This window comes from Lathamus discolor, chromosome 5, assembly GCF_037157495.1.
Source record: "Lathamus discolor isolate bLatDis1 chromosome 5, bLatDis1.hap1, whole genome shotgun sequence".
Taxonomy (NCBI): domain Eukaryota; kingdom Metazoa; phylum Chordata; class Aves; order Psittaciformes; family Psittacidae; genus Lathamus; species Lathamus discolor.
The window spans coordinates 21,030,218-21,054,825 of record NC_088888.1 but is presented as its reverse complement, the minus strand read 5'-3'; the positions used below and the strand labels follow the sequence as shown (position 1 = coordinate 21,054,825).

The following is a 24,608-nucleotide window of genomic DNA, read 5'->3' as shown; positions in this document are numbered from 1 at the left end:
GTATGTTTTGTAGTACTTTGGATTCACGTTTTATTCATTCAAAGGAACATCTATGTTTTAATCCACAGCTTCTATGAGTGGTTAACTCAGGACAAGCAACAAGGCAGACCTTATAAGTTACAATGATTAGTCATCAATTAGCAAGGAGTCAGTCACAATAAGTTATTACTATAAAGAATCCATTACTTCCTTTTTTTTTTTTTTTTTGTTGTGTGAAGCTCCTCTCTATCTGCTGGTCTTAAACTGAGTGATCCTGTAGGCTTAACATAATAATTTATCTCATCATTATCCCAGCTTCTCCCACATGCCTGTTTCAAGTGAGTGGCTGCATATAACAGCACTGCTTTGTGTTGCAAGGTAACATAAGGTACTGGTGCCTCCAGAGCCCTCGCTCTTACACTTGAGGGACTGTGCACAGAAACTGAGGTCTGGGGAACTGCCTGTAGAGAAGTCCATACCCCTTCAATCATAAGTCTAAGGAAAATTCCCCTTCTGATCCACCTGAGCTTCCAGGAAGTCTCTCACCTATTACCAAGAAAGCCCGTTTCTACTTGAGGAAGTTGATGAGCTATTAACTGTAGCCAGGCACAGTGCACTTGCAGGTGCTTTGCAAGAGGGCAGACAGCAGCTCTACTGGCAGAGGGTCTCTCCAGGTACAGCCTCCAAATGCCAGAATAACAGCACAAAGTTTACATCCGTTTTTTCTAGGAGCTGCTTCCTCATTTGGAATCAGTTTTTTGAAGGTTTAACCAAAAGAAACAGTACAAAGCACCGAGCCCACCACATCCCTTCTCCTGAAGGAAGCTGTAAGAATATGAGTCAATATCTCTAGCTCTGTGCTGCCAAACACCACACAGATGCCAACACTGCAGAACCTAGCAGCCCTTACAATATTACAGTATAGCTTTTACCTAATGGAAATTCTGCCTTATCCAAGCTAATGTCCCATTTCTGAATTCCTGCTTGTTCATTGCTAATCCAGCCTATGTCTTCTGTGGCAGTTCGGCCTGTCTTTCTTTCATGGCCACATCCTGAGGCTAGTCACCCCAGCCTCAGACTGCCGTGGAAAAAAATGGATGCAGCATAGAAGGGAGAAGCCAGCAAAAGCTGGTCACTATTTCTGAAGAGATTAAATCTAGGTCAGAGAAAACAGTGCTCCTAGAAATTGCTGGAGAAAGAGTGGGACTTTGAAGGAAGACACAGCTTGAAATACCTTAGGAAGGAATTTCTTTTTCTCAGTGGTAACCACTCAAAACCAGACTAAAAGCAACAACAGCTGAGCACTAAAAAAGAAATTAATTTTAAGCTATTCTAAGCCACTGGTGACCTGTAGTAATTCTCTGTAAGTAAGTGGCTGATATTACTCAGCTTTACATGGGATTTGACTGGACAGAATCTGGCTCTTCATCCCACCCCTTCTGCGGCCTTTCGATAGCTTGCAGCACCTTCTGGCTCCCTCAGCAGCACTTACGCAGGCATCTAAGAGCCTAAGAAGGGCTATAACATTGTGTGTGCTTTGGCTGAAATACAGCACTGCTAATTAGTCACACGGAAACACAGTTCATTTCACTTACTAGAGCCTTGCTCCGAGAAGCTTAATATTTCAGGGAACCCAGCAGTTGGAAGAGTTGCTGGTTGCAGTGGCATGACTAGATTTTTTATTTTTTTTTTTTTTGAGATTTCAGGTTAAAGTCCCAATGTAGGTGTCAAAATCAGTGGATCCAAGGAGCACTGCGTAGTCATGACTATGGTGGGCAAACCCCTCACACATCTGGCACACTCCCTGGAAAGGCACAGGCTGGAGCAGCCAAATCTTTTTTCACAGGCTGGGCTTGAAGTGCTTTGAACAAGCTCAGTGCACACTGTTGTAAGAGCAAGATTTTGGTCCCAACAAGCTTAAACAGGGGCAGCCAAGACACAAATCTCTTGTCTCTCCATACTGCCAGTGCCATGTTTAGGAAGCTTTCAGTTTAGCATCTCTGGTTTTGTACTTGCCTTTTTGCTCCTTTAGAGAGCAAAGGGTACCCAAAGTAACAGTTGTGAAGTGCAGCTGAGTACAGGTTCTGAGTACTGGAAGGGATGGGTGCCCTGAGACACTGCTAAGCTTTGCTCTGAACAGAACAGCACAACAAACCAGGCACTGCTCAGCTTCATGTGCACAACCTGACTGCAATGGCATGGCCATGCACCTCAGGCAGCCTGTTTCATGCCCCTGGCTCTCCAAGGGACTATCCACACAACACGTGCACCACGGAGCAAAACTTCACGCTTCGTTGTTGCTTAAGAGTTTCTTCTTAGTACTACTAAGCTGTTCCAGCATGAATTTAGCCTTAAAAAATAAATACAACAGAAACAGCCTTCTGTGCCCATGATACTTCTGGTGTGCACAGCTGGCAGGATGCAAGGCCAGCAAAAGCAGAGTGTCCAGTTGCAATGTCAAGGGCAGCTTGGCTGCAGTATGACAAGAGGCTGGGGAGGAAGAGGAGGAGATTGCAGGAGGGTCAGGCAACTGTGTAGTGTTAATATTATGCTTGGAAGATTCCACATGCCATCAGATACATAGCCACTCCATTAGTAGTGCCCTGGGCCAGTCGTGGCAAAGCTCAATCAGCACCAGCAGAGATGTGCAGCATTGCACAAGGCAGAGACCCTGCTGGTAGCATCTGCCTCCGTGGGGCTGGGAGAGGGGTTTCCAACCAGCTATTATTGCCACTCACCAAGGCCTTAATGAACTCCTGTTTCATTAACGGGATCATTTCAGCACTCACTCCTCCCCACGTGCAGCTCCAGCAAGGCTGGAATTGCTGTTGTCTTGAGTGGTGCATGGAGCTGCACCCTCCCTCCCTCCCTCCCAACCCATCCCATCCCCTCCCACTACCTCCCCACTGCCACCCACAGTCTGTGCGCCTCCAAGAGCTGCGCTTCCCCTCCCTGGTCCTGACGCTCGATGGAAATGTTTTAGCTCTGCATGGCTTACTTGGCTCCGGCAGATCAGCTCCCAGGGCCATCCTCAGTCCAGATCCAAGAAATGAGCTGAGCTGAGGGAAGGGAACAATTTCTGCTGCCCCTGAAGCCTCAGCTGGCAGCTCGAAAGGCTCCATCCTGCCAAGACTGAATCTTAATTGGGATTAGTGGAAAAGACAAGCTGTTGCCAGGGCAGCCAGAACTTATAGAGAGCATGGACAGAGTTTTCCTGGCCCCACAGGAGAGGGCCTTCACTAGAGTTTACAAAAAATAAAGTAAAATCCCCTGCAGGGCTGTGGTGTCAGTGGAAAAAGCAGGCTGAGGCCAAGGAGGAAAGGAAACAGCTTAGACAGGTAGTTTGCAGAGAAGGAGCATGCAGAACCAGACCATGTGGAAAATCATCCCATCCCACAACCTGCAAGGATGCATATGGCAATCCCCAGGACCTGAAGTGAATTAAATACTACAACCAGCCCTGAGCAAACACACAAAACTATCACAGCCTTGCATGGAAATGCTCCTGCTAAGAGCTATCGGAAAAAGGACAAGCTTGTCTTCTTCTGAGAGAAAGTCAAGAGCAAAGCCTCTTCAAGCATCCTGTCTCCATGTGGCACCAGGATGCTACATGATGCTTTTTCCAAGCCACAGACAGTGATTTCAAGCCCACTTTCTACAAAAACCATACCTAAAGCTCACTCATACCTCTCTGATTAGGCACAGTCTAGCCTCCCCTTTGGCTTTAAGGCAGCACCCGGAAGTGCTACTGCCAATTCGTAATGTACCCAAGATGAGTGCTTCTGGCCTGATAAGCTTATACATGCAGTGCCCTGTCATCTCAGCCACCATCCGGTACTAGTGGCAGCAGAAATGCACGGTGGGAGTGAAGCAAAGCAAGTAGCCAGCAGTTGGGGTGATTCTGACACCGTTCGTGCCATACTGCAGATTACGGTGAATCCCTGAAGTCCCTACATCAGAAGGAGGCCATCATGTCCTGCTTGGACAGGAGCTTTAGAACACACTTTGCTGATTCAGGGGTCAAGGGTTACCAGCAGCTTGTGCAACAGATGCCATGCAGGCATCTCAGAGCTGCTGCACCTGAGAAGTGAATGTGGGCTCTTGCTCTGGTAAAATAGCATTAATGGGATTTTCCAGGCAGCACTCTCCAAGGGACACACCCAGGACATTCTGCCATCAGCAACACACTGTGTACAGAAGGCTCTTGGCCAGCCAGACCTGGAGGTGTATTTAAACACAAGTTTCTCCCACTCATCTTTATAGCCTGCTGTTTCCTGCCCAGCTCAGTGAGGATGCCTCTGAGCACATCCCACTGGGATGTCCCACATGCAGTTAGCCCATCACTGAAAATCATAGCTTTTGCAAACCTATGCCAGAGAACTCTTGCTGAATCCCAGCAGCTGGAGGGGTTTCATTTCCACTTTGCCAAGGCTGCATTTCAAGGTGCTTTAATTTCTTTTTAATCAATGCACTTGGGCAGCTCTGGAGTTGTCTGGAGGAGGGGCTGGAGGCAGCACAGCCACTGTATCTGAACAAAATACTTCACATGCAAGTGAAATGACTCGCTCAGTGCTGTTGCAGCCCATCATTCCACCTCCACAAAGCTGTTATTTATTTACTTAAAGACTTGCATTCCATGGAAAAAGATGCCCCAAGATAGCACTGGATTTCTAAAATTAAACCCAGATGGAGCAGAGAGCAAGCGAGTGAGCACTCTTGTGCTCCCACCCTCACTGAGCTGCAGGACAGCCTGGCAAAACACCTCCCATGTCCTCAGCCATGAGGGAGGCAGCTGTCTGGGCAGCCAGGCTCAGACCAAGCATCTTACCCAAAAGCAGAGGTGCCACCACTTACTACACAGGGGATGAGGGTTTAAATAAGCAGTGATTGCACATCCTTCCCCAGCAGCCCTGGGAAAGCCCTTGCCCTGCTGCAGGGGAGCAGGCATCCCACCAGGCATCGGACACAGGTTTGAGTGTGGCCAGGAGAAGTAGTTTAACATAATTTATGAGAACAGGCAGCATTCCTTAGGCTTATCTCTTGTCTAACCTATGTGCTTGGACTTAACAATCTCAAAGGTCTTTTCCAACCTAAATGATTCTATGACTCCGTGCATCCTCCTTGCAGTGAAGCTCATTTATCCCTCGCTGTTGTAACCTAAGTTAAGAAACCTGTTTCCACAAAAAAAAAACATTTATAGAAGGGAGGGGAAAACCCAAGTGTTCCTCCAAACTTGTGTGGCACCAGCAAGGATTTCCCTCCTAGACAGGCTCTTGGCACCTGTTCCCCTGCCTGACAGATGTGTGTGGGGACCGCCCCTCCATCAGCAAGTAGCTGGGCTCAGAAACTAGTGCCTCTGCTCTTGGGAGCAGCTGGTGCCTGAGCTGCTGTCCAGGGGTGTCACCACAGCCTAGATTTAGCCTCATCCCTCAGACAAAATGTCTCCAACACACATGCAGCTGAAGATCACCAAAGGACTGGTCAGACGTTGGTGGAGCCCTACACACACGTGTTGGGGCCTGGAGCGCCTTGGAGGCACTTGGGAAGCAAAGCTCCCAGGAATGGCTGAGGTGGCTCTGTGAGGGCTATTGGAAGGACGGTATGGTTCAAACCCAAACCTTGCTGCTCTGCACCAGAAGAGTCATGAAGACAGGAAAAGACTGCAAAGCCTGAACCAGACCCAGAACCAGGGGTGGAAGAAGTGTGGATGGCTGATGGGGTGACAGCTGAATAACAAGGAAAACTATGAAAATGCTGGTGAGGTTGGGGGTACCTGTGTGGCTGCTGTCTCCTAGGCACACATGCCAGCTGTCCCATGGCTCAAGGACCATGTCCTATCCTGAGATCCCCCAAGCTGTGAGCAAAGAGACAGTCCCTGGCATCCCATGAAGCTTGTTGCAACCAAGGCAGGAAAAGGAGGACAGTACCACCACTACAGGCTTAGACTGTAATCCAGGAGGACCTGACCACAGGGATGTGGGCCAGACCACCATATCATGCTCAACAAATCACTCCAATTATTCTCTGCAGATGGGGACACTAACCTGGCCTTCCCATTGCTCTGTGTACTCACCAGAAAATGCCTGAAGACAGATTTGCAAGCCTGAGTGCTCCTCACGTCTGACCTGCATCCAGAGTGCTAATGTTTACCAGCAGACTGACAGGGTTGCTTTAGTAACCCTAATGTGGCTTTTGTCCCTCAGTTTCTCCCAAACATTAGATGAAGATTTCACCTCCTTGCCTCTGTGTGCATGGGTACCAGCTCAGATCCTGTTCTAACAACTAAGAGGTGCAGACATTCTGGGATGGCAAAGCTCAGTGCAGAGCTGAAAGAAGGGGTGGTCAGGAGGAAGAAGGCAAGCAAACTGGCCACCACTCCTGTGAGAAACTGTCCCTCATCAGAGCTCAGCTATTTCTGTGATTACGTCCATTTGCCCATAATTATACTGGTTCTGCTCCACACAGCACTAAGTCAGGTCTACTGATCTCTATCCAAACTTCTGCTGCCTTCCGGTTTGGATTAGGGTGGTAGCATTGGTTAAAACTTACAGAGTAAGTGCCTCAATATCTGATTTATCCCCTTCCTCCTCCCATCCTACTTTGGGATGTGCTGGTCAGCTTCCCCCTGGGAGAAGATTAATCAGGAACAGAGAACTGGTAACTGCCTGAAAAGGACAAGATCACAGCAATTGGACGAGCTGCAACTTAGAGTCTCTTTCATTGATCCTAGTACAAGTCCAAGATATGCTTGCTGATGTATCCCAGCACTGACACCCCAGGAGCTGGCACAAGATCAGCATCCCCAAGGCCACAGCTAGTTCTGGTCCCAACATCATATTGCCTCAGTGCTGGATCTGCCTCTGCGGTGAAAGGCTGCCTGTCCCTGTGACTGCAGAGGCAGCTTCAGCTCTCCAGCTGTGGAAAAGGCCTCTTCTCTGCTTAGGAAGAAGCCTGCATTTCAGGGAGCAGAGGAAGGGAAGATGTTACTGCCATTCTAAAAGGAAAACACTACACATTTAACATCACTCCCTGGGTGAACACCACCTCCACCACCAGCAGATCACACAAGGAGAACAGGAAGGTAGGAAACGCTCTCCTGACAACTCCTACCCCATTAGAGCAGCACCTGTGTGTGCTGTGTGAGCGTTTGTACCAGAGATAATCCTCTGCAAGGGGCTTTATCTGGAGCCTGAGGTGCCCAAGCTCCAGCAGCTGTTACTGGCACAGAGAAGAAGCAGCAGAACCTCCCAAAGTGGGCAAGCAAAGGGTCATGGCAACAGAAGGGACTTGTAAACCATGCCAAATGCAAGGTCCTACACCTGGGTTGGAGCAATCCCAGGCACAGCTACAGGTTGGGCAGAGAAGAGATTCAGAGCGGCCCTGCAGAGAAGGACTTGGGGGTGCTGGTCGATGAGAAAATTAACGTGAGCCAGCTTCAGTGTGCGCTTGCAGCCCAGAAAGCCAACCGTATCCTGGGCTGCATCAAAAGGAGCATGACCAGCAGGTCCAAGGAGGTGACCCTGCCCCTCTACTCTGCTCTTGTGAGACCTCACCTGGAGTATTGTGTGCAGTTCTGGTGTCCTCAACATAAAAAGGACATGGAACTGCTGGAACAAGTCCAGAGGAGGGCCACAAGGATGATCAGGGGACTGGAGCACCTCCCGTATGAAGATAAGCTGAGGAAGTTGGGGCTGTTCATCCTGGAGAAGAGAAGGCTGCGTGGGGACCTCATAGCAGCCTTCCAGTATCTGAAGGGGGCCTATAGGGATGCTGGGGAGGGACTGTAGTGACAGACAAGGGATAATGGGTTAAAACTTAAACAGGGGAAGTTTAGATTAGATATAAGCAAGAAGTTCTTTCCTGTTAGGGTGGTGAGGCACTGGAATGAGTTGCCCAGGGAAGTTGTGAATGCTCCATCCCTGGCAGTGGTCAAGGCCAGACTGGACAGAGCCTTGGGTCACATGGTTTAGTGTGAGGTGTCCCTGCCCATGGTGGGGGGGTTGGAACTAGGTGATCTTAAGGTCCTTTCCAACCCTAACTATTCTATGATTCTAAGTGCACAAGAGTGAGGTGAAAAGGGCTCAGATGCTGATGGGATCTGGGAGCAGAAGCAAAGAGCAGTTTATAGCTAGTAGTAGTTAATAGCTCTGAAGAGTTATTTGCCTGCTTGGGAGTGCAAAAGGAGGGAAGATCCTGGATTGGACAAGCCTGGGAAAAATCTGCCCTTGGGTGTTAACCATTTCTTTCTGCAAAGTAAGAGCAGATCCAGACTTGTCTGGAGACACAAACATAGTCTGTGTTACCCAGGGAAACTCTTGCCCAGTTCTAATACCTCACTGTTCTGGTTACTGCAAGGGTTAAGATGGCAGCTCCACTCACACCCAAAGGTCATCGCACACAAACAGCAGCCAGCAAGGCATGGCCTTCATCAGGCCTTTCTCAGTCAGAGGAACATGCAGTAAGTAGCAAAGAGATGCTTTAGAGCACCATTTCTTGTCTCTTGACTCTGGTGACCACCTAACCTTCTTGGGAGGATGGGGTATGTGTAATCCATCTTTGTTCTTTTACAATACTGCCACAATGCCATAACCAAATGAAAAATAGCTTAAGCTTTAAGTAGATGGACATTCATCTTCTTCCTGTTTTGTTTGTTCCTCCCTACGGGCAATGGAGTGTGCAAAAGCTTTTGATCTTTATTTCCTTCCTCAGCCACTGTCCACAGACCACCTTCTGAAAACTTTACAGGCCAGTGGCTTTCCAGAAACCACAAACTGCAAAACACTGGCAGAGTACGATAATCAGAGCATGAGCTATGGGTTCACCACAGGCAAGTACTCAGGACATCTCTCATGGGGTATCCAAACTGATTCTTGCAATGCTCCGTATATTTTACAGGACGACAGCACACAAGCTTTGCCCCACTGGCAAGGTAGATCCTTTACATACAGAGAAGTAGAGTATCCCTATTTCCCAGGTCCCTTGGGCACAAGACCCTGTTATCTTGAGAAATCTTACAATCCCACTATCTTTTAAAACCTCCGCAAGGAACATGAGGAGAAGGGAGCCCTTCTCTCTGCAGGGGCAAGCAGCAACATCACACAGTTCATAATGCACTTGCCCCATGGGAAGAGTGTCCAGGGCCAACGTGAGTCCTGCTCCCCAGACCCCTGCCGCCCCTGCATGACTTTTATGTGCTTTTCTTGCTTAGCAGCTGCCTCTGTTTTCAGTGGAACTGCTCTGAAGGGCCATTTCCATTTTATCTCCATAGAGGGAGAGGACAGCAAAAATCTTGCTGTAACACAACAGACCCAACCACCATTGGTCATAGACATCTCAGCCAGACAAAAGCCTTTTTCCACATCTCACACTATGCAATAAATTATTAAGTCCTTTTCTCCATTCCTTCCCCACCACCATTTTCTGGTTATTTTTCTTAGCTAATGTAATTAGAAACATATTCTTCTTTCATGAGTACTGCAAAGAATTGGCTCAGCACCATTGCACCCCACATCTAAAATAAGGTGGGCAAAGAACACTCTCTGGCTTCACACATTAAATTAATCACAGCATTTCAGACCCCTCTGGACCCCCAGGCTTCAGTGCTGCAATGGCAGGAAAGCTGCAGCAGTTCTCTCAAGGCAAGCCTCCAGCTTCAATGCAAACCCTCCAACTCCCACAAAGATTCTTCAAGACCAAGCAGGAAGAAATGATGGCATGGAAGGAGAGAGACAGCAGCACAAATAATTGCTCATTTAAAATTCCATATAAACAAAAAAAGGGCAGTCTACAGATACTAGTAGCTACCTGACATTGTGTCTGTAGGAAGAGACTGGAATGCAGAGCACACAAGTGAGTGCATATGCCAGCAAAGTTTAGCCCAGCATGTTCTAAGCTCCTATCCCCACCACCATACAGCAGCCCCAGTCAACAGAGCAGGCAACAGCTCACCTGAAGGTGAGACTGCAGAGGCTGGGAGCGAGACCAGACATTAAGGTGCTCTGTTCACCCAGGCAAACCAGCTGCTAGGGGATGTCTGGCACTTCCTTGCCCCAAGTAACCCTAGGAATAGTTCCCATCCCTCAATAGGTTTCCTTAGCCTGTGCAGCGGAATCTGCCTGCAGCTCCCCGTCCCACCCACAGCCAAGGGTACCCATCTCACCCTCAGCCAGCATCCCACCCAGAGGTAGTAAGTGAGCTGGAAATCCTCCTCAATACATCTATGTAATTTTTCATTCTTTGATCATGGCTGGAAAAGTATTTTTTAGTCAGACAACTCCTCCTCATTAATTAAGCATAGGAAGGAAGAGGGGAGCTCAGCTTTGGGAGAAGAGGGCTAATATTTGTCCTTAGAAAGCAAAGGTTAACCCTCTGGAAGAATCCTAGTTGCATTTCCTTTCAAAGACACTTCAGGTATTTTAAAAAACAGCAGAAACATACCTTGCCAGGAGACAACAAAAGGATTAAAACCAAGTATCCCAAACTAATGTCCTACCCTGGTTTATTCCCCCTCTGCTTTATTCCCCCACAAGGCACATATGAGCAGGGCATTTTGCTTTCTTAATGCATCTTTACATCACTATCGTATATAGAAATTCAATCTGGCAGGCTGGTGCTCATACAGACCAGATCTACAAAAATGGATACAATCCAATATTTCAGCAGAATTACGTGGCTCCACAGGCATCATCACCCTCATCTCACCTAGATAATCTGTGTCAAGACAGAGGGGGAGGGTAAGGAAAAAAGGAGAAGGAAAAAAATGAAAGGAGAGGGAGAGGGGGAAAAAGAAAAGAGGGAAAAAAGGAAAGGAAGAAAAAAAAAAAAAGGACTCTACTCCTGATGAGAGTCTGAGTAAATAGTGACTATGTCTCGGAGAAAAACAGCAAGAAGCCCATTAGTTAAAGAAACATCAGACAAACAAATATAGCACAATATAACTGAAAACCAAAGTTCTGAGCTTTGAAGCGCAGGGGAGGGGGAAATCTTTAATTATTTTATTTCCTAGTGTTGGTTTAAGCCCAGCCAGTAACTCAGGACTGTGCAGCCACGTGCTCACTCCCCTGCCCTTTCTTCCCCCCACTCCCGGAGGAATGGGGAGGAGAATCGAAAGAATGTAACACCCATGGGTTATGATAAGAGCAGCCCAGTAACTAAGGTATAACACAAACCACTGCTGCTACCACCAGTAATAATGATAAGGGAAATAACAAGGGAAGAGAATGCAACCGCTCACCATCTGCCAACCGATACCCAGCCTGACCTGAGCAGTGATCTAGCCCTTCCGGGTAACTGCCCCCAGTTTATATACTGGGCATGACGTGCTGTGGCATGGAATACCCCTTTGGCTAGTTTGGGTCAGGTGTCCTGTCTCTGCTTCCTTGTGGCTTCCCATCCTCCCTGGCAGAGCATGAGACTCAGAAAGTCCTCAGTCGGAGTAAACATTACTGAGCACCAACTAAAAACATCGGTGTTATCAGTGCTGTTCCCATGCTAAAAGTCAAAACCACAGCACTGCACCAGCTACTAAGGAGAAAAATGCTATAGTTGAACCCAGGACAGTATCCACCCCTTATTCCATACCATTCACGTCATGCTCAGATCCCACATTTTTCAATGTACCATCACTCTTGTCTCATAGATATATACACATGTGTGTATATACACACACACACACACACAAACACACACACAAAGAGAGAGATAACATTCCTTAGTGCATGGACCAATCCCTATAAAGCTGCTGAGTTCATCCAGTCCACAATGTCAGGCTCCATTTCTTGTAACAGTCTTTCAGAGCAGGAAAGGCTGTGTGCACTGTTGGATTGCTGCCTTCTGATGACACTGGGGAACTCGTCTGGTCACTGCTGAGCTTGTCTGGTTTCATCAAAGTTCATTCTTTGTTGGGATGATGGTTGGAGGGAAGTCAGGGCCAGTCACTGGTGACCTGAAGACATCTAGTTGGTGGGCTAAAAAAGTGCTACACAGCAGGCAACAGCATACAATTGAGTTCATTGGCTGTTTTCCCCAAAAATCAAATCACCTTGAGGTACACGTGGGACTTCCCCATCTTCCTGCATTACCCACCAAGTATACCTGGGTCCTGAGCAAAAGCAATTGCATGAGTGAGTTTGCCTTTACTTGAAGCAGGAATAACCCAGACTGTCTTCCCCAGCAAATTCTTTATGTGCACCACAGGAACTTTGTCCCCTTCTACAGTATGTAAAAATTCTGACTGGGCTGGGCCAGCCCTGTTGGCAGATCCTCTGGTGTTGACCAACCAAGTGGCTTTTGGTAAATGTGTATCCCAATGTTTGAAAGTCCCACTACCCATTGCTCTCAGTGTATTTTTTAACAGCCCATTGTACCGTTCAATTTTCCCAGAGGCTGGTGCATGGTAGTGGATGTGATATACCCACTCAATGCCATGCTCTTTGGCCCAAATGTCTATAATGTTCCAGAAATGAGTCCCATTCTCTGACTCAAATCTCTCTGGGGTGCCGTGTCACCACAAAATCTGTTTCTCAAGGCCCAGGATAGTGTTCCGGGCAGTGGTGTGGGGCACAGCGTATGCTTCCAGCCATCTGGTGGTTGCTTCCACCATGGCAAGCACGTGGCACTTGCCTTGGCAGGTTGATGGGAGTGTGATATAGTCAATCTGCCAGGCCTCCCCATATTTGTACTTCAGCCATTGTCGTCCGTACAAAAGAGGCTTTAACCCTTTGGCTTGCTTAATTGCAGCACATGTTTTACAGTGGGCAATAACCTGGGCAATAGTGTCCATTGTTAAGTCTATCCCTCGATCACGGGCCCATCTATATGTTGCATCTCTGCCCTGATGGCCTGAAGTGTCATGGGCCCACTAGGCCAAAAATAATTCACCTTTACGTTGCCAATCTAAGTCCATCTGAGCCACTTCAGTCTTAGCAGCTTTATCCACTTGGTTGTTCTGGTGTTCCTCAGCGGCCCGACTCTTGGGTACATGTGCATCTACATGGCATACCTTCACCACCAGGTTCTGCACCCGGGCAGCGATATCTTGCCACAGTGCAGCAGCCCAGATGGGTTTACCTCCGAGTTGCCAGTTGCTGTGCTTCCATGGCTGCAACCACCCCCACAGAGTATTTGCCACCATCCATGAGTCAGTATAAAGTACTGGCCCTAGCAAGTGATCCCACGTGTTAGTTTCCCTGCCTCCTAGTTTGTGACCCTCCGCCCCATTGTCCCAGCATCGGTGAAACCAGGTGATGATGTGCTCCCCTGGTTGACAGGTAAAATCTTCGCATATTCCGTAGGTCAGTTGAGGTCTAGGGGTCAAGAAGTCACCTCTTCTTCTTCCTCTTTCTCTGATTAATGTAATAATAACTCTTGATCAGATTCTGTCCCATGTAGTAATTGCATTGGTTCTTCATCTTTCTTCACTGTATGGGTTGCTTTTTGTGCCTCTTTTTTGCTTTTCCACTTGCACACAGGGGCAACTGATATTGGCACGAACTGGTCCTCTGGTTCAGCTGCAGTGATTATCACTGTGGTTGGACTGGCTGCAGTATCTGTTCTCGGGGTTACTGCGGGCACTGTGCTTGGGGTTTGAGTAGCACCAGCAGCTGCGCTGTCTGTTGCCATCGGGGTTTGGGTAGCTGCTGTAGTTGCCACTGGGGTTGGTGTAGTTGCTGTACTTGGAGTTGGAGTAGCTGTGTTATCTGTTGTAGTCAGAGTCTGAGTAGCTGCTGTACTTGTCGCTGGGGTTGGTGTAGCTGCTGTGTTTGGAGTTGGAGTAGCTGCGTTATCTGTTGCTTTGCCATCAGACCCAGAGACATTTTTTTCCTTTTGAAGGTGCTGGATAGTGTTGAACAGGGCTCTGTAAGCATAGGCTAAGCCCCAGCACATTGCCATGATTTGTTTCTCTCTGGTATGACCAGGATGACAACATACCCCATTCAAGTGTTTTACTAGTTTTTCTGGATTTTGCACTTGTTCAGTGGTGAAGTTCCAAAGCACTGGAGGGTCCCACTAGCCTAGATACTTGTCCATACTATCCCACACACCCTGCCACTCATGACTGTCCAGGCTGGAGGAAAATCTCTTAGTCCTCCTATATCATTGTCTAACCCTAGACAAGACCCAAACCCAACTCTGCTTAACTTTTGAGATCAGAAGAAATGGTTGTAGGTAAAAATACACTCTGTATGTGTACCAGCATGGTGATCCCCATCACAATGAGCAGGCAGGTCTCAAGGGTATCCAAAGGCCATTCAGAACTTTCAAATGATGCTGTAAATAGTCTGGTGGGGGAGCTGGGGAATGCAAGAAAATGTTTCCTTCATAGGTAGACCACTCGAGGAGGGGAAAAAAAGGTGTGTAATTGCTAAACACTTCCATTATATACCTCCCAAAGTATAGAGTTGATGACCACACTGGGAACACAAGCCAGATCAGTTTCATGATCAATGAGTCTATTGTATTACAAGTCATTACCACAGAGTACAGTGAAACAAGAACCTTAGCCTAGGCCTCCCAGCTGATAAACCCTAAAATAGCAGATACCGGCTGTAAGTAAGGTATGACATGCTGAAACTCTGAGATCAAGAGCAACAACTTTGAGAGCTGATAAATCAGCATTATGACGAGTGACTATTAATCCGAAACAATAAATGCTTATCACAAATATGATTAGACACACTCTGGTCAGATCTGCCATTATCTCAACCCTTTCTGCCCCACATTGGGTGATGCAAAGAATTGCCGTGGTTTAAGACCAGCCGGTAACTCAGAACCATGCAGCTGCTCTCTTACTCACCTCCTGCCTTTCTTCCCCCTGCTCCCGGAGGAAGGGGGAGGAAAATTGAAAGAGTAACTTCCACGGGTTGAGATAAGAACAGTCCAGTAACTAAGGTATAACAGAAAACCACTACTGCTACCACCAATAATAAGAACAATAAGGGAAATAACAAGGGAAGAGAATACAACTGCTCACCACCCGCAGACCGATACCCAACCCAACCTGAGCAATGATCTAGCTTCTTCTGGGTAAATGCCCCTAATTCATACGCTGGGCATGACGTGCTGCAGTACGGAATACCCCTTTGGTTAGTTTGTATCAGGTGTCCTGTCTCTGCTTCCTTATGGCTTCCTGTCCTCCCTGGCAGAGCATGAGACTCAGGAAGTCCTTAGTCAGAGTAAACATTACTTAGCAACAACTAAAAACATCGGTGTTATCAGCATTGTTCCTAGGCTGAAAGTCAAAACCACTGCACTGCACCAGCTACTAAGAAGGAGAAAAATGACTGCTACTGCTAAAACCAGGACACCTAGCAGTGGAAATCCCCAAAGAGCCAAGCAGATTTCTCCAAGAAAGCTCCATATCTGCTATGGCAGAGATAAAAGTCATCTTTGTTTAAACAGAAGCCAAAGGTTAAAGAAAGCAAAAACAAATGAATAATAGATGCTCAGCTCTTCCCAACAAGAGCAAAGAGCTCCCCTTACTCTCCTCCTCAGTCCCAGTCATTCAGGGCAGCTAAACCCCAACACTTGTTTTTGCTCAGAAAAAGCCATGAGGCACTCACCTTGCTTCTGTGCAGCAATGACACTGACCACAGGGAAAATGCCAAGTGGGAAGATGTAAGAAGGCTTCTGCACTGGACCCACCACACAGGGCAGAACACCAGTCCCTCGCTGCATGCTTCAGCCCCAGTCAGAACATTAAAGACAGAAAAATCTTGATAGAAGTCAGGCAAGACACTTCTCTTGTTGTTCAAAGCAGACAGAATTCAAATGCCACTGCATTTCATCTCTAAAAAGAGGAAAAGTGATGGTTTGGTCTCCTCTCCACAAGTACATTTCAGAAACATCCATTTGCCTCTGTAAAGCAACAACCTCATAATCAGACTTTTAGTGAAGTCTGAACCAAAGGGAAACTAAGAAGCCCTTTTAACAAACAGCACTTATGACTCCCATCTGCTACCTGTTGGTCCTCAGCCTGTGCAAGCAATTATCCCCTGATTACTTCTGCTCGTTTGTAATGCCCTTTCCACCTGAGAGCCAGAACCAACCTGCTGAGGCTTGCTTTGTGATTCCTGGGAGCCCAGGTACTGCAGGAATGTACTGCACAGCCAGCAAGGCTCCCACTGTAAGCTAGGCATGAGCTTCTCAGGAGCTCACGGTTAAAACATTGCCCTTTGATGGGCTGAAGGTAAACATGAGAAGTTGTGGCTTAAGGATGAATTTTGTCAGCACACTATCTCCATTAACAGAGACAGGGAGATCCATGTGTAAATGAAACAGCTGCATACACTGCATCTAAGATGAAAACAACGTTCTGCCCCTGAGCTGCAGGGAATTCCTCAGTACATCCCTTGATTCAGTTACAAATTAGTCCTAGCCTTTTGTGCCTCCTGCTTGCCCTGTGTCCTACTTCTCTCACGCCTTCCCTCCCACACCCCTGAAGTCTTCACTCCTCATGCTGGTTTTCTTGGCTTCTTTTAACTAGCCTTATTTAACTCCTTCCTTTGAAGCAAACCTCTCCTGCCCCCTCCTCCTTTGAGTCAACTCTTAACTGAGCAATATCCTGACAGCAAGTGAGCTTATGGCCAGTGTTGCAGCCATGTGCTCCTTTCCTCTCTTGGACTAGTTAGGTCCAGACATGGATTATAAACTCTTAGATAGCAAGACTGTCTTAATTTTATTTATTTTTTTTTTCTGTAAGTGACCTCCTACATTGTTCTGAAAAAGCAATGAAGGAGTGCTTTATAGTCTTTTTAAGAGGACCCTTGCATACCTGGTAACCTGGAGGCTCCACGGTTAGATTTTACCATTGCAAAGTGTGGGGAGGATGTGCTTGTGTTCCAACATGTTGCTTGTTCCCCGAGAACAACCTGTGAAGTTCCCCACCAGCTATGCAGTGACAATGTCATCTAAGGAGCTGTGTGCTCTTGACCAAAGAGAAAGACCTATAGTTTAGCAAAAAAGTGCATCCAGACTCCAGCTCACCTTTAAGTCTTTCCAGCAAAATGCACAGAAAATGAAACTAAAAAAAAAAAAAAAAAAAAAAAAAATCTACTGAGACGCAGTGGGGGCAATATATCTTTAATTTTTTTCTTTTGTTTTTTAGTATTACAGTGTATTCTTATAAAAAGATACAGATAAAAAGGACACTACAGGATTTGTACATTTAATTCACTTATAGTCTTAAACTGACTAAGAAATGAGGATATGCCAAGGCATTACAGGAGCACAGAATGACCTTCTACTTCAGTAAGCAGCACTGTACTTTCTAGCTTCGTGGGCAGGGGTACCTTCCAAAGTGACCTGTGAGTTTCAAGGTGAGCAGGCTTGCAGGGGAGGAGAAGGCTGAAGATGGGGATGGTTTGGAAGGGAGGTGTTGAGCACAGAGCTGCTCAGGTATCTGCCTTCCCCTTGCAATTCTCCTAAAAACTGCAAAGGTTTTTAAAAAGCCTGTTTAAGAGCAAGTATGGAGGTGATAGTGGGGAATAGCTTGTCATAGGGGCTTTTCTAGGTCACTTGGGTGAGAGCTTCTAGCAATGGACAGCTGAAAGGACCAAGCCCTTCATGAGCTCTGTGAGACATCTTGTAAATGGATGGGATTGCTTAAAGGAAAGTTTTGATCCAGATGCTGCTTTGAATTATGCTGGTGTAAACCCAGACCAACTTGTGCTGGTTACAGTGGATCTGTTCTGCATTACCACCTGGAACAGAAGATTCTGATTTGGAAGCATCCAGACTCTCTTCAAGAAACAAGGTGTCTAAAACACCATGCTAGACTAATGGCATCCTTCTCAGCATGCACAGTGAATAAAATCAGGCCAACTTCAGGGTCATCAAGCCTACTGCTTAGAGTAGTAGATAGCTTTTTATTTATAAATATATAAATTCCATATTTGTTGGTCAAATTGTGTTACCCGGGTTGGCCTCTTCAGTCTCTGATAACAGAAATGAAGGTGGCCAGTGGAGGCTACCTGTTTGGACTGCAAGCAACGAGAAATCTCCTATGTGAAGGAAGGAGAACTGTCCTGATTTGTCTCACCAGCATGTTAACTCTGGTGAGAAGTTACAGGGCATGAACCGCTTTTGCCCATCTATTGAAGCTTCTCTGGCATTATAGTAAGAACCAGGATCACCGGGTGAAGAGTGGTTATGCCCAAAGCAAAAAGAAAGCTATTTCTTGCCCTCCCTTCTGTCTAGCTGGTGTAATGCCCTGGCATGGTCTCAATAGTCTTTGCTGTAAGGCAGTGTATACATACGAACATAGCAAACTAAAATGAGGCAAAATAAATAGAGGTGTCAGATTTACAAGTTCCCGTTAGAGATTCTTAAAACCTTTTTTTTTTTTTTTTTTATTTAAATCATTTAAGCCCCAAACAAACAAACAAACAAAAAAACCCCAAAACAACCAACCGAGAAACGAAACTGCATATATCATGTACATCATCAACTGTACAACTGATCTCCTTTCTCCTCACGGAAACTTCTGACACAAGCTTCTCCCATGCAACCCAGCTCAGAGTGTGAGCTTTCCTAAAGAAGAGGAAAGATTCAGCCAATGGGGCTGATCATTATGGAATTACCTGCTCCACAGTCTCCTACCAGGGCCCTTTGCAATTCCTTTCCCTTCCTCAGACAGTGTAAACACATTACAGAAATGCTTCTGAAGGACTCCCAGGCTGTCTCCTAAGTGGGGAGTCTCTCACCCCTGAACACTAGTCCTATTTCTGCTGTTGTAGGGAAACAGTGCCCGGACAATAGCTGTGCTGCAGGGCATGGAAGGGCCTGCCCTAAAGTCACTTTACCTTGTAGCATTTCCAGAGACCAACTGAGTGACCCAGACCAAAGGCAGTAAGAGGGAGTTCTTCAGCCTTTTCTGGGATCATCCTAATGCAACCTGCTTAAGAACAATGCAGAGACACAGAGGCAAGTGAATGAGCGCTAGACCTCTAGGGTCAAAGTCTGGAAAGTTAGAAAGTACCTCCTCTTCTAGGTGTGAAAAACTTCATCATAAAGTTAGCAATGACTACATTTCTGCAGGAAGCAGAACAAGCCCTCAGTTACACCTTTTTTTCCCTGATCTCCTTCTCCTCCACTCATTTCCAAAGGCAGAGTGATTTAAAATGCTGGTGCTAGGCACAGATACAAGGCCAAAAGCAGACCCTAGCTTTTCTCCTGCTCTCAGTGCAGTAAAGATATTACACCTCTATGTTATACAAAGTCATGAGTGCTTGCTATACCTGCTCAGGCTCTGCTAGCAGTAGAGGACAAGAAAATAAGATTTTCCTTTCTCCTTCAGCACTCAGCAACTGTACTACAACTGCTGATGAAGAACAGAGCGTAGATGCACTCGCTGTACCTAAAAGATGAGAAGCAAGAATGTGACACCAGGCCCTAGAACAGGTCCATTTTTTTCCTTATCATCTGTGAGGCTAGCCTCACCTCATTCAGTAAGCCTATTAATGGGCCTCTCCACTTGTCACCACTTGTATGAAACCACTGCTTGCCTCAGTGTGTAACTGACCCTTTTATTTTTCACAACCTTCTTTATGAACATTCACCATAGAGCCAAGAGCCGGGGGGGGGGGGGGGGGTACTTCCCAACACACTGAACAAAGCCTTCAGCCACCACCACTGATCCAAAACTGGAGTCTGGGGTGCTGAGAAAGTTGAGCTGTAATGAATCAGGGCATGACTCTGAGCTTTCTGTCTGTCCCAATAAGTATCCCACAACTGATGTACAGGAATTGCACAATCTTATTATTTGCATATGAGTTAAGGAGGTGACAAAACTACAGCAGCTTTCTTTGACTCTGTCAATGGGGCTGGAGCACTGAGTACCATCATACAGGATCTCTTGAAATCAGTTGAACTGTGTACACAAATGGACAGAGGGCTAATTATTCTCTCTGTATTTGCTACATCTGTGGCCTGGCAAAGTGACTTCAGTTTCAAAAAGCACAGCATAAACCTGATTTAACAAATACTGGGGTGGGGATAATGCTGTATTTATAGTCAAGGTTTTTGTCCTGAGGTGTTCTTTGACAGCACTGCCATGCTGACAGTCTGCCTTACCAAACAAGTACCTGGTGAGCAGCAAGCAGTCGTAAGTTGGACAGAACCATGAATCACATCATCTTGCACCAGGGCTGACCTTGGCACTGTGAGTCCTAAACTCAGGAAGAACAAAGAGAGGAAAAAACCTACAATGTTCTAATCCTTAAAAGCATAATCTTTGGAATTCAGGGATTATCCAAATCTAAACTCAACTGTCCAATTTGGCACATATTACTACCTCTCATATGGCTTATGTGGCATAGGTTATATGTCATGCTTTAAAATAAGACAAACAAAAAGGGCTGGGATATAGCATGTCTACTTCAGGGAGCAGCAAGGAGCTTATTAATATAATTTACAAGAGACATTTCTAAAAGTCCATTTTGCAATTTAAAATAAAAATGCTTTAAAAAGTGAGTGTGTTTCTTAAACTTTCAAAACCATTATGAAACACAGTATTTCTTCTACAAGGTGCTTGTGTCCGCTGCAATGGGCATTGCTGTTAATAGCTAATCCCAGAATGGGAGTGGGATAGTAAGGGAGGAGAATGCACCCAGCTCTTGTAAGATACCAGCTCTTTACGATGAGTATTATACAGAGGCACGGCAGTCTGGAATGCTGTAAATAGGGAAATTCTGGGGTGGGAGACTCAAAATTCAGTAAACAATGAAACATTAGAGTTTAACAATTCTGACTTTTTTTTTTTTTTCTTTCTGCAGTTTACATAATTATTTTACTCTCAAAGTGTTCAGAAAAACACCCCAGTTTGCCTCTCCAATATTGGTAGTGTGTAATACTGATCAGGCAGTGTGCATGGCAGAGGAAGTTCTGTTCTGCAGACTCGGTGCAGAGCCTGAGGTTAAGTGACATTCAGAGAAAAATCAAACCAAATTACTAAAGTGACAAATAGAGCTTTTTTCACTTCCCTGGGATTCCTTGGCATTTTGTGCTGTTGACTATTGATATTTGTAGATGGGTCCCTCTTCTCAAATGTTCTCTGTTTTCTTCCTGTCTATGAGGAAGAATCCATCACGATGTCTTTTTTTTTTTTTTTTACTCTTTTCTTTCTCCAGGGAAAATAATTAAAAGGAAGACAAGATTATTTTTATATATATATATAAAAAGCAGCCCACAACAGCCCACACAGTCCAATTCTTTTCCTAGAGCCATAGTCACACAGAATTCAGGTCTCTTAGTGTTCTTTGCTTTCAACTATGTGCTTCATACATGTAGCTTAAACACAAATTTGTTTTTTGTTTATGGAAACCCATCTCCAAAGCCTGCTTGGCGTACACAGTTCTATGTCTTCCTGGAAAAATTCTCAGTTTTCATTATGGGACCTTCTGTTGATTCATTACAAGTGATCTCTTCAAAATAAATCAGCCTGTGGGCTCCATGGCTCTCCTTTGACACCATGCATAACTTAACTGAGTTACATGATTCTCTTAGGTGGGAGTGGGTATGTGCAGTGAAGGTCAGCCTGTTAGACAGAAAGACAAGTTCATGTCAACGGAAATTACAGCTAACATCAAGTGGAAATCTCATTTCCTGCAGCCAGTGACTGTTTGCTTTTTGCTGCTTGTGACCTGTGGATGATACTATGGAGCTCCAGATTTCCATTGGGCTGCACTAAGAAATCTTGCACAAACAGGTAAGAAATGTTCCGCTGTTTCCCTCCTACCCTCCAGCAATGACAACAGGCTCCACAGTCATCTATTTGTAATTGCTAACTGGCAGTGGCTTAGTTTTCTAAAGAGAAGCCAGAGCTTCTTTCCTGTGTTTGCATTTCACAGCTTCAAGGCTCAACCATCAAAAAATTCCAGAAAACTGCTTCTAGAAAATCAGAATCCAAAAGACTTTTGCAAAGCATTTTATGTTGATCCTGATTCTTGAATTTCAACCTCTTCCAGAACTTGATTACTTCCTTCTGAGCATCATTTGCCTTGGACAGTGTAGGCCACACAAAAATACTATACAAAACATGAGATCAAAAGCATTTTTTCCTGTGCTAATCAATGGCTTATAAAATCCAATTCTGGAAAGGAACTGGAAACATTGAGAACCACATCTTGATAAGCCCCTGGAGGCCAGTCTAGATCTTGAAGATGTGACAGGTGTTTATAGAGCTCCTGTGAAATTAGTCTTGTTATCGGCAAGATGGAGATGGTGACTAGTTTTCACTTTGGCACACATGAAGTTATCTTTCTCCAGCTGTGAGGCAGTCTGCAAGGCCCAAGTATTTTCTGTCATCACCATGAGGCCTCTGATGACACAATCAACTCCCAGAAGCAAATCTGTCAGCTCTGCATGGCCCAGTCACGGGCCCTGCTGGCTCCGCAGAGGCACTTTTATAATGGTTCAAAATAGGAGCACAGAAGACGGATGAGAGGAAAGCTGATCATGGAAAGGTAACATCTCTAGCCAAAGACCAAAGAAATCCTTTGGGGCAGCTGTCAGTCGGGCGCCATTGCACACATTCATCTTCCTTGTTTTGCACTTTTTTGTCACCTTCTTTTGGTTGATTATTTTTTTCTTCCTCTTGAAATTAATAATTTAGTTTTGTCACCACCCGCTCCCTGCTTGTCTCTAAGCCTTGGTTCCCCGAGCGCTTGCGGTTACGCTTGAGCTTGGATAAGTCTTTGTCAAAGACTTCACCCGACCTTAATGCTGACACCAAGTCATCAAACTCCCCACTCTCTTCAGAGATGCTTCCAGCTTTCGCTTTCTTTTGTCGCTTCTCTTTTTCCCTTTGCTCTTTTAGCTGTGGAGAAAGACACAGAGCTTTAGGATTAGCTAACCAAGATGCCAGATCACCCACAAGGCCATCACCTGTGCCAGGGGTAACAGGCAACTATGCTGGGTTTCCCTTCTTCTGCACAGATAAGCAAAGAGCAGGAGAGATGAGGAATGAGTAGCATTGTATGTCTGCCTCACAAAGTGTTACCTGGAGCAAAAAGAACACATGGGATGTGCATACTGCTGCTGTTTTACGCTAGTTTTACAGTAAGATAGTGGCAGCCAAAGTAGCTGTGCCAAACGACACTTTACAAGTGGTGCTGGCATAAGTAATTACCCAGCTTCTGGGGCCAGGCTTGTAGCGACTTTAGTGTGGCAGCACCACTGTGCTGACAATACCTAACCTAGTGAGTTTAAAGTTAGTTCGAATGTGTCTGTACAAACCACAGTCACTAGTATAGTGAAATAGCTTTGTACTTAGGGCATAGCTAGCTACATTGACAGGCAGAAAGGCTGCAGTCCCACAGAAGGAGGAAAAGAAGGAAGGAAAAACCCCAGAAAACCACAAGCTAAACATCCTGGAGAATGAAAATCGTGTGAGGTATCAAAACATGAACAAAATCCCTATCCACCAAACAGCTCATGTTTGGATGGAGGATGTGTGTTGCAGTGATGGGAAGAGGAAGGCACATTGTCTCAACTCTGGAAAGAGAAATAGCTTATAAATACGAAGAGCAATGAAACAGGATTGTAGACTTTACAAATCATTGGATAGGTCCAACTGTCAACATGATGCCCTTGATCTCCCTTGGTAGCTCCAGGGAGCTTGTATTTTCCCCTCCATTGCTCATCTTGAAGATTAGTGGAAATGGCAAGGGACGGATGCAGCTGTCAGGAAGCAGGTCACTCACTCCTGCATGTTGCAGGAAGACTCTTTCCATAAGCAAACTGCAACCTCTCATGGGGTATTAGGCCTACAAAACCATCCAAGGACTTTAACAGCAGGCTCCTGCACTTTCCAGGCTGGCTGAGAGGAATTATAGAATCAACAAGGTTGGAAAAGACCTTTAAGATCAAGTCCAGCCATTAAAGGAAGCTTAAATGTAAGTCCTAGCTTAGGACTGGATGTCCTGGCCCTGTGTCCATCAATAAGGCTGCTGGCATCCCAGAGCTTCACATCTCTTCTCTTCTAAAGGATACAAATCAGTGCTTCTGGCACAGCAAGCATTTAAAGCAACACCTGCCCACAGTGAGGCCACAGCAGGGGGGAAGGAGGCAGGGGACAGCTGAGCTGTTCTCATGCCTCAGGAAAGGCTGAGTTTATAGGCAGAGGCTCATTCACAGGAACCCCGGGGGACTCACGTCTGTCTTCCAGGAGCAAAATCAACAATGCACTAAATCTCTCTCACCATGTCAAGGCCAGAGACAGCCCCAGTAATCACAGCACTAGGACTGGCCAGAAACACTGACAGTGTGGACTGTAGCAGGTGCCAGGGCATTTGCTGTGTCACTGTGCACTGTCAGGTGACAGGCATGCAGCAGGTGATGATGAAGTCTGAATGGAAGCTGACCAGCTGGCAGGACCAAGGGGGATCAGGCTCCCAGAACTTTTGCACTGAGCCTGCAGTGTGAAAGCAGGGTAGTCTGGGACTGGGCAGGGGCAGCACAATCCTGCAAAGTGCTGGGCCAGAACAGGCAGGGCTAGATTTGGTATCTGAATCCAAAAGAGTAATGTAGGAGCCAAACAGCCCTTGAAAGCTGGCAGGACAGCCAGCAGGAAAAATAAAATCATTTGAGAAAGGAACGATGCCAAAGAGAGGTGGCATGGAGGGGGACATAAA

At 46.1% G+C, this 24,608-nt stretch overlaps 1 protein-coding gene across 4 annotated transcripts in view; it reads right to left on the bottom strand.

Moving 5' to 3' along the window:
* Positions 1–17,043: 17,043 nt before the first annotated feature.
* DAAM2 (dishevelled associated activator of morphogenesis 2) overlaps positions 17,044–24,608 on the bottom strand; it is a 199,882-nt gene continuing 192,317 nt past the window's right edge. For all 4 annotated transcript variants that reach the window (XM_065680033.1, XM_065680032.1, XM_065680031.1 and 1 more), the window contains one exon: positions 17,044–22,792. In XM_065680033.1, coding sequence (XP_065536105.1) covers positions 22,577–22,792 — 216 coding nt within the window. In that variant the 3' untranslated portion in view covers positions 17,044–22,576. The remainder of the gene's footprint in view (positions 22,793–24,608) is intronic.